Raw genomic sequence first — 10,237 nt, forward strand, 5'->3', positions numbered from 1 at the left:
GTTCTCGCGTACTAATTTTATTAAAGAGTAGCGGAATCTAAGAATTAAGATAACTAGACTGTTAGTAGTAACAATAAGGTAATAAAGGCGGCTCACTAGAAGTATATAAACCTTAAGAACGCAATAATAAAGGTAGAGGTTAAATCTACTACAAAGAATGGTTTAATAATAGGGATTAAAACTCTATTAGATATAATATCTATCGCTTTATAAGATATAAGAAAAGTAAAATAATAAGTTACTTTAGCACTTAATAAAGGCAAAAGGCTATAAGTTTAAGATTCTGTCTGAACGAGTTCGAACAGGAATTTGTGGTCGCAGTCACGTGAGCTAAGCGAGCTCAGGAAACCCCTTAAATTCTACCACTTCATGTACGATTAGAAGAACAAGTCACCATCCAAACAAGCATACGATACTACATGTATTTCGTGCCCGTGGATACGACTCACTCGTGCTATTAAGTTAGTACGAACAGATTCTAAAGAAAGGATAAGAACTACTTAAGATTTTTAGAATAAGATAAGAGATAGGACTTAATATTTTAAAGATAGGATAAAAGTATAAGCGAGTTATCTATAAGGATAGATTAAAGCAGAAAATTAAAAGGATTAAGCTTCCGCGGTATAGGAAATATTTCTAATATTAGGTAAATAAAGTGTTTAGACTAAGGGTTAAAAAGTTTAATGCTATAATTATAAAGTTTAAGGATCTAATAGCTAGATGTAAACTAGGAAAAGACTAAAGGGGATATAAGAATTAAATTAAAGCGTAGTAAGAATAAAGAGGTTACTAAAAATTAAAGATGTTAGGTAAACTAAGGGATAGAGTACTTATATAGAAAATTGCTAATAGGCCTAGGGTAGGCACGCTAAGAGTAAAATAGCTTAAAGAACTAAAATAAGAAGAGGACCTAGGGGTTCTAACTATATTTAAAGAACGGTATACTAAAGGTTGTAATAATATAGTAATAATAAGATACTTTCTTATAAATAGGTTATATACGCTTATAGAGCTATACTAAAAGTAGTATAGGTAGCAATATAATAATAAATAGGAAGATTTTTACCTATAGCTAAATAAAAGAGTTATTTAAGACTAAGGCTGTGTTCGGTTGCAAAACTTCAGATCAGATCTAAACTGAAAGTCCGGCAGAAAAGGACGCGTTCCTTCCTGATTTGGTACGCGTTTGTGGCTTTGTTAAAAGCACAGGCGTATACAATCTGGAGGCTTTAGATTAAAACTGGAACTCAGACCTCCATATTGAACTAACGCCAAGACCTTCAGTTCAGAAGCCATATACAGTAAAGTTGCCAAATTTTTAGTAACTTTTAGCATGTTTTTTGGGCGGTCAGAGGAACATCAAAAATTTGTGGCTGAAGTTAGGTTAAACTGGAATTTAACCGAACAGTCGCCTCAGAATCAGATTGGAGCTCCAGATCAACTCCATTCTGAACTGAATCTGAGGCCTCCAGATTGCAACCGAACACGCCCTAAGTAATTATAGAAAGACGCATAAGCTATATTAAAGGGGTATTAATTATAATATCTAAAAATCTAAAAGAATAATTAGAGGGCTAAAGATAAGAAAGATAGATTTTAGTATTAGTAAATAAGAAACTAATATTTAAATTAACTAAATAGAGGTTTAAACTTAAGAGTAAAGATAAGCTAAGAGTTAACTTAAGACGTATAGTATATTATATATTAGCGTAAATTGTATATATAGATAATATATATAATATATATAGAAACTCTAAAGAGAAAAATTAAAAGCACCTAATAAGGATATATTAGGCGCTAGATAAGCAATAGTATAAAAAATATTAAGTATATATATAGCTAGTATCTAGTAAAAGTTTAGGAGCCAAACAACCTAATACTTTAACTAGAAAGATTCCTTATAGAAAAATACCTTATGTAATTAATAGAATAGTTATATGCATCCCTACCTATATATAGCTTAATCCACTAAAGCTAAGTTTAAAGCTAATTAAATTGCGATACTTAATTAGCCACTAAATAGCCCCAATCTTAACCTAATTAAAGCTCTCTAGAAGATTATAAAGGAGTAATTTGCCTAGCGCCGTAATAGGCCTTATACGGAGCAGTAAATGTAGTAGGCAATTTAGGAAGAATGGGAGAAGATTATACAAGAAGATCTATACCGCCTTGTTATATCTATAAGATAACGCGTACGCGATATAATTAAAGCTAGAGGAGATGTTACTAAATGGTAGATTTAGGTAAGAACTTAAGGGAAGCAATTGGACACTTATTTAGTAATTTAATAATCGCTTAACCGCGACTCCGTATGAATCTATAGATAGGCAAAAGCTTACACAATCCTTTGATTTTAAATGCTTCATTTGATTTTGATATCTGTCGTTTTTCTAAGCGTGCTAGTCTGTCGGAGATTAACCCCATTTTACCTAGTAAAACAGGCGGTTTTCTCCGAACGATTGGCAGCGCTTTCAACCGGATGCGCCAGGATGGTGTATATTCTTTCTTGGTGGAGCTGTCATGCCATGGCTCCGAAACTCAAAGACATGTAGTGTCGTGATGGAGCCAGGGGGAACAGCTGAGGCGGCTCTCGACGCCATTAATAAAACTATCGCCGTCGCCTCCCTTTCGTCTCTGCCGTGGCGGTGCCAGCCGCTGATTGGCTCAGGAGTTTGCAGGAGGTGGTGGATTTTCCCTCCAAGGGTCCAAGTCAACCGAGATAAAGAAGCCAGAGTACCAAGTCCAAGTCAAGCTGTGATAGATTCAACTTAAGCACAATGCAGAGAATTGATCAGATTGAGTTAATTTGTGTATTCAGCTATAAAAGAGACGATTGCTTCGATGGTATCAATCTACTAACGAACGGAGGAAACGCCAATGATTGTTCCACCAAAACACCAGACCAAAATACCAAACCGCCGTCGGCCCTGCGTCACGCATAATACATCACGCATTACCTTTATAGCGGCTTGCTCGCCCAGCCTTTCAGGTACCTCCACCCAGCACCGTCCTTGGCTCCCTCTTCTAACACCTGCACTACACCCTCCAACAGCTTCTCGTCCTCCTTGCCCATCTCTATTTGCAACTTCAGCATCCACTTTTCCCATTCCCACGAACCGACCATTCCGGTCAACATCGCCGCATCCACAGTTGCGCCCATCACTTCTGGCACAGCTACCTCCACCTGGCCATCCGGGCCAATACTCTTCTCCCCCCCATTCATTTCAACCCCTACAGGCAGGGTGTCTTTCCAGTTCGCCGCAGGCTTGCCCATTGGCAGAATCGTCCACGACCGCCGCATATCGTGAAAGCCAGCTTTCCTAAGCCGCGGGATGAATGATTTCGTGGACTGAGCGTCGTAGCCTCGTGTCTTGAGGTTGAAGCCAAACTCGACGCTCATTGCCTGCGCCTGCCGGCCTGCGTGGACGATGTCGGCGTCGAGCAGGGAGAAGTCGAGGAAGCCGCCGGGCTTGAGGCAGCGGTAGCACTCCTTCAAGCAAAGGTCATACTCGTCCAGAGTGCGGCCGACGGGCTTGTCGGTCTTCAGGAACGCGTACAGAGTTCGTGCGGAGATCACGTCGAAGTGGCCTGAGGGGAATGGCAGCGTCCAGAGGTTTGGAACTGGCATGTGCTTGTGGTTCTCGGGCCCTGCAACGTTGACCGTTATGTCTGACTCCGCGGGATAGACTGTGATTACAGTTGCGTTCCTATAATCGCGAGATACTTGCCATGCCCAGTCACAGGCAGTTCGGCCGGCCACATCCAGAATTCGTGCATTTCGCTTGCGTGAGATAGCCTGCGATGCTTTTCGGCTAAGCAACTTGCCGCCATTCAATATCTTCAGCGCCTGGAGAGCCCATAAGGATGGTAGGATTTGATCGAGTGCTTGTCGTTCAGTCTGAGCACGAGCGATGCGCTCTTTCAGCACTGTCGGATCGTCTGTGTAGAACGACGAGACAGGGCGTGGCGGAGATGGCCGCACTGGGTTAGTGAGCTCAAACTTGCCTAGGAGTTGCTTTCGGTGTGCTTGTGCCATGCACCGCCGCTGGATGTGCATTGCTTCTGCTCGTGTCATTCGGTGAATGAACGCATCGCCTTTTCTGCTACGGCTGAGGAGATGATCAAAACCTTCAATGTAAGTTGTGATGATTTTCGGCCCGTCATCTTCTTCTAGCTTGGGAGAGTCTAGGGCGTCCTGGATGAACCTGACGGTTTTCTTTGATGACTTGTCAAGTGAACTCCCTCGGCTGTGGCTCGGCTGTGATACTTTATCCGAGCTCACATCATTCATCTCCTTTAGAGCTGCAAGAAGCTCGTCTTGCTCAGTTAGCCAGTCAGAAGTGCGGTCGAGGTTTGCACATGCCAGTCTCTCCAGTTGTTCCGTGTACTTTTCGTTGTACTGGAAGATGGATTTGCTAGGATTAATTTCCTTGACTTCTACGACATCCGCAAAACTTTCATCATCTCCAGTGAGTACAACAGGCTTAGAAGTTGGAAGCCCATCAGTGAAACTGTCAAGCGTTGATCCAGCAAGCGTCACGGACTGCTCGGTAATATTGTCTGCAGGGTCAACCCAAGGAACTCCATAAAATCTTTCGGCGATACTCGTGGATGGGATCACCTGCTCAAGGTTGCGAATAGACCAGGTATGACGAGCAGATGCACCGAGAGAAGAAAAAAATCCACCCGGGGACGGTATCGATAGGGCTGAAACTGGTTCACTTCCCCAATCAACGTTCGGTTCCACGGGCGTAACAGTCATGTCAACGTTAAGCAAAAGATGAGGGCGCATAACCTCCTCCATCTCGCCTTCCGGTATCTCGATCAACTGGGTAACCTCAGATTGTTGTTGCTCCTCTGGGGAGAGATGTTGGAGTGTCTCAAACGCCTGAGGGTGTAGTTGCACTGGTGGTACCCAGTCCTGGGTTGAGCTGGATCGTGTCATCGCCTCAGGGGTAGACGGACAACTTAGATGCTCCATCTCCTCGGAAGTCATGCTGCCATCTAGAGATGGGGTTGCACTGGATGCAGGTACCTCGAGGTTGCGTGCCGCGAGCAATGATAAAGCATTTGACGTCGGCGAAAGTATTTGACTGGGTGTTGGAGGCACGGGTGACATTGCACGTTTCTGGAGCTTCTCAATGGTAGGCCAGGCTGAGGGCGACGGGATGATGATGGAGGGATATCGACTTGGTCGAGTACCGGACTCATCGATTTTTTTGACCGAATCGGAGCACGTTAGAGGTACTTCCTCTAATTCATCATCTGTAATATCGTACAAGTCGTCGAATTCGCTATCAGGACGACTCTCCCTCTGACTGGCCGAGTTGTAGTAATCCTCTGGAGCTGGTGGGGAAGGGGTGTTCTGCGGTGGCGATTTGGTAGTGACATCGGTAACTTTCGGGATTGGAAAGTCTTCGCGATGGACTGGAGAAAGCATGGCAGCTTTGGGAGAAAGGGTTGAGGCGGTTGAGGTGGCCGAATATCTTGACGTGAAATAGTATCGCGGCACCATCGACTCATTTTCAATTATTGTATTAAGTGGGTGTCTCCGAACCAGAGGAGACGAAGGACTATAGATTGAAGAAAGAATAGAGGGTGTATCCATATTGGCTGAGGTGAGCTTCCCCTCGTGCTATTAAAAGTGTGGGTACTTGAAAATCCGGGCAGGTAGGAGAGATTGGGATGGGGCTATAAACGGGGAATAGGAAGCGGAATAAATTAATGGGCAATAACCCGGGGCCGATCAACGGTCCTAGAAATAAGGATATAGGGAATGCTTCGATCAACGAAGACTTTCGGAGGGTGGAGGAAACGCACGCACGGTAAAACGAAAAGAACAGCTCAAGACCAAAGGCAAAAGCGAGTGAGGCACGGGTGGCCGAGGGTTTAAATTCGTGAAGAATGGACAGAGGGAGTTCTGTGGCGTCCCGATGGCTCGACGCGAGCGGTTCTACATAGTGGAAACACTGCAGCAAAGGCGGTTGGACTAGAGGCTCTAGGGAGATGATGGGGGCTTCGGGTGGGCCACGACATGTCGGCCTGCTTTCTGCGCACTTGGTTGGACGGAACAAATATCGAAGCCGACACTGGCCCACAGGCTTCGGCGACGCGCTGTCTGTTTTGGTAGAACTGGCGCATCCGGTGGAGTGGTGCCGCCCGAGGGGGAAGGGAGGGGTTGGTGGAAGCGCTGAGGTGCGCTATTTTCAGCGCCTCGAAAAAGCCACTCCCGCCAATCACAGGGCGCCAACCTCTGTTTGCATCACACTCACCAAAACGACCTGCCCGGCATTAAATATTGAGGCCCGTAAGGAGAACCGTCCGCGCGTGGTCGTTTCGATTTGCACTGCTCTGCCTCAGCCCGCACGGCGAGACTTTGCAATCGCTATATGGTCTCGAGAGAACCGCACCGTGAGCTGTTTCGGCATTCTAAATGCAATGCAAAAACGACACGCTTCTGAGACAACAGAGGCGGTGCTACGAATGGAATACGGTTGCTGGAGATACGTAGCAGAAAGGCGCAGCGAACTAGGTCTCATGATAGAAATGGAACCGCAGGGTTGGAGAATGGGAAGCAGAATAGTATAGAGACCGACTGAAGAGAGGTCAATAATGTGACAGAAGCCTCGAAGCTGCCCTGCCAAGTCCATGTGAGGATGCTGTGCATCTGAAAGCCCCACCAGAGCCGCCAACCACCGACATCACAACACCAGATTATTATCGTAACTGCCCGTTGACGAAATTTCTCTTCAGCCTATTGACTTCACTTCTAAGATTCGCTCTGCGCCAATTGTGACCCAAGCGACCTCCTTCTCATCTATTAACCCCGCCGCGTGATCACAATGTCCCCTCCAGCCATCATTGCGCCCTCAATCCTATCCGCCGACTTCGCTGTCCTGGGGAAAGAATGTTCGGACGCAATGGGCCAAGGGGCCGACTGGCTTCATGTATGATACCCTTGCGTGCATGCGCATGACAGTCACAATTGACATTACCGGGAAGATCGATATTATGGATGGCCATTTCGTGCCCAACATGACTTTCGGAGCGCCCGTAGTTACTAAGATTCGCCCACACGTGGAGCGCCCAGCTGGCGCCTACGGAAGGGGTACATTTGACTGCCACATGATGATAGCAGAGGTAAATAACCATTTTCAGGCACAATGGTGATTCAAAAAGGTTCCACCACCCGAGCGCGCGTTATCGATATTATCACCTGCATTACCGCCCATTCATCACAACACTCATCTTACTATCCACTTTCTCGCTCGCTAACCTACCGCCTTCAATATATCCAAGGGATCTGCCCGGCTAATACTCATGTTTTGTGTCGTGTCATAGCCAAAAAGATGGGTCCGCGACTTCCAAAAAGCTGGCTGCGACCTGTACTGCTTCCATTACGAAGCTGCAATCTCCTCCACAGCTGCTGACACACCTTCGGGCGCCTCATCGTCCCAGACCTCCCCGAAAGAACTTATAAAGTTTATACATGAGCTTGGCATGCAAGCAGGCATCGCAATAAAACCGAAAACGTCGGTTGATGTGCTATGGGATATACTCGAAGGCCCAGTGGAGGCAGAAAGACCTGATGTGAGTCTAACAGCCCCACGTTAAACGTGTGACTGGGTGCAATGTGTGGAGAATAGGGGAAACATCCCCGTATCGGATTGACTCCGGGCATGCCTTCTGGGGATAAGCGGCGGGAGGCTCTCACGATGGGCACGGCGTGGGCGCGTCGAGGTGGCGGCGCTTATGGCTTTGGGATTCTAGACAACACAACGTCGAACGTGACTGTTCACATAGTTCGGCCACTGTCGCGTGCTCCCCACCGCGCTATCCATCATTTACCAAATTTCCCTGCCTCTGCTTCAGGTTTCATGCGACACTCCAAAGCTTTGTGCTATCATTCTTTTCCTACCTCACGTCATGAAAATATTACCGTTTAATAGCTAATTATTTTCTAGATGGTCCTTATAATGACTGTCGAGCCAGGCTTTGGCGGACAATCCTTCATGGCCTCCGAACTCCCTAAAGTCTCCGCTCTACGCGCTAAATACCCTGAACTCCACATCGAGGTCGACGGCGGACTGTCAGGCAAGACGATCGACCAAGCCGCCGATGCTGGTGCCAACGTCATCGTAGCTGGCAGTGCTGTTTTTGGAGCGAAAGATCCAGCCGAGGTTATTGCGAAGCTAAGGGAGGCCGTTGAGAAAAGGAGAGGAAAGCTATAAAGAGGTAAGAAGACAATTACTCCAACCAAGGTTCATATGATGGTATGACGGTAGATTTGACGCGAGATGAGAGATGAAATCTTGTATAGACATAGCATGAAAAGGCCAGATGTCAAAATATAGAACCAGTTGCCTCAGTTTCCAACTCATACTCTTTAATAAGCGACTTGCAGAATACTTTGGCGATTCTTATCCTATCTTTGGGTCAATTTCTGCACAGTACTGGAGCCTAGCAGGTGCATTTCGCGATTCTACGCAGCAAGGCCCCCTGGGCACAAGTCGACTACTTCCTTCGTCGTCCTTGTCGACTCTTCATCTCTTCCTCAATTATCCTTGCATGATAGCCAGTGTCTTACACAAGGCAGACCCTCGCAAAAGCCATCATTACCCTTTTGAGATCCTTTAAGCCCCTTTGGGAACAGAGTTCTCACCTGCTATCCCAATTCATGACAGCAGGTTGCCTCAGTTGCACAGTAATAACCTTAAACAGCCGTATATATGCCTTTGGTGAGAGCAAGGCCCCTTAGCTTAGATCGACCCCCTTTCGGTTTCCGATCCTTGTTGCATTTGCTGCATGTCAGCACCAAGGTACCCGTGCCCAAATTATCCGGACCCTCATTGTCGGAAGTAGCACTCTACTATGGTATCAGGCATATATTTTGTATGTGGGTCTTCAGCTGCAGGGAGCCCCTGTAACGCACAGACAATACAATACACCAATCAATATGCTAGTTTGTATAGAAATCTATGTACTTCTTTCTTCTTTGTTCTCCTGTCTACCATCTTGTTAATATTTACTTATTTTAACTATGGAGCCTTCTACACCTCACCCATCTTATCTTTCACGCGATTAACGCATCCAAATTCAAACTCTACGTCTAGCTAGCTAATTAAGGATATTGCCAACCTTCTTGGTTTTACAGAGAGACAAGTTCAGTATACAGCCGCTGCAGAACGCGTCACGCCAAAGAAACACACTGGCCGTCGTCCTCAACTGTTAAGTGCCCAAGTTAACCAACTCGAAGTAAAGAAGGTACATAGATTTCTATACGAACTAGCATATTGATTGGTGTATTGTATTGTCTGTGCGTTACAGGGGCTCCCTGCAGCTGAAGACCCACATACAAAATATATGCCTGATACCATAGTATATAGAGATTACCGGGAAACAAGCCAACACGTTCAAAGTGGGGGAAATGGACAATTGATGTCATTGTGTATAGTTATTGCAGGTCTCTAAACTTAGTGAAGTAAGCTCTCAATGGATGGCTGAGAGCGAACTACGACATATTCAATGCCGAACCAATAATACGGACTCTATATGTACGGATCTAATTTGAATTTGGGGCTATGCTCTCTTTTTAAACTATCGAGGAGTTGCCTCGTCTCTGTTGAGTGTTGGCTATCCAACTCTGAAAATGTGCGGGGTGAACCACTAACTTGTACAGTGCTTGCACATATCAGACAGTACTTATTCCCACTCTCAAACCCAGGGACCATCTAGATCATTTTCCATATAATCCAAGACCAACATTCGATGGATACTGACATAATTGAAGCACAGCGATGAAGTGTATATGAGCCAGCACACTCGAGAGCACCCAAGAGGACAAAATTTTCAAAATAACCCTAAATCCAGCCTCGGGGCATTTCGTGAACAGAACATAATAAATGGGACTGACATAATATGAATACCTAGTGCTTGCCAGTGATTGGTTTCTCTCACCTTCGCGCTAGCTACGGTAAACTAAGCGACCAATGCGCTCTCATGTGCCTTCGTGATAAGTCAACTTCTTAGCAGGCCTTCTCCACTTCCCCCCACAAACGAATCTCTCGCTAGATACGCCTACTACCAAGGCTTCCCAGCTATGTAAATATATTCTGATGTTCCGCAACCCCCGCTAAAACTCCACACTTCCTCCCAACTCCAAACTGACCCATCAGTGGGTCGTCCGCCCTCGCCACCACCCTCTCTTCCTATCCTCAACCCACCCTCAGTAGCTCCA

General features: G+C 45.9%; 2 protein-coding genes across 2 annotated transcripts; one reads left to right on the plus strand and one right to left on the minus strand.

Annotated features, from left to right (window-relative positions):
* Positions 1 to 2,804: 2,804 nt before the first annotated feature.
* K441DRAFT_606448 (uncharacterized protein) lies at positions 2,805 to 5,909 on the minus strand. Its single transcript, XM_067645404.1, has one exon. The coding sequence runs from the start codon at positions 5,606 to 5,608 to the stop codon at positions 2,960 to 2,962; it is 2,649 nt and encodes an 882-aa protein (XP_067506407.1). The 5' UTR covers positions 5,609 to 5,909; the 3' UTR covers positions 2,805 to 2,959.
* A 783-nt stretch (positions 5,910 to 6,692) lies between these two features.
* On the plus strand, positions 6,693 to 8,436 carry K441DRAFT_656204 (Ribulose-phosphate 3-epimerase). Its single transcript, XM_067647977.1, has 4 exons — positions 6,693 to 6,947; positions 7,003 to 7,140; positions 7,342 to 7,590; positions 7,965 to 8,436. Exons 1-4 carry the CDS (start codon positions 6,843 to 6,845, stop codon positions 8,229 to 8,231), a joined length of 759 nt encoding a protein of 252 aa, XP_067506408.1. The 5' UTR covers positions 6,693 to 6,842; the 3' UTR covers positions 8,232 to 8,436.
* The last annotated feature ends 1,801 nt before the right edge of the window (positions 8,437 to 10,237 follow it).

The sequence above is a fragment of the Cenococcum geophilum genome (assembly GCF_001692895.1).
Source record: "Cenococcum geophilum 1.58 unplaced genomic scaffold K441scaffold_11, whole genome shotgun sequence".
NCBI lineage: Eukaryota > Fungi > Ascomycota > Dothideomycetes > Gloniales > Gloniaceae > Cenococcum > Cenococcum geophilum.

Excerpts from the sequence above, each read along its gene's own strand:
- K441DRAFT_656204 (XM_067647977.1), top strand. The coding sequence starts at position 6,843 with ATGTCCCCTCCAGCCATCATTGCGCCCTCAATCCTATCCGCCGACTTC. Across the intron at positions 6,948-7,002 it reads AAGGGGCCGACTGGCTTCAT|ATCGATATTATGGATGGCCA; the intron begins GTATGATACCCT and ends ATTACCGGGAAG. Across the intron at positions 7,591-7,964 it reads TGGAGGCAGAAAGACCTGAT|ATGGTCCTTATAATGACTGT; the intron begins GTGAGTCTAACA and ends ATTATTTTCTAG.
- K441DRAFT_606448 (XM_067645404.1), bottom strand. The coding sequence starts at position 5,608 with ATGGATACACCCTCTATTCTTTCTTCAATCTATAGTCCTTCGTCTCCT.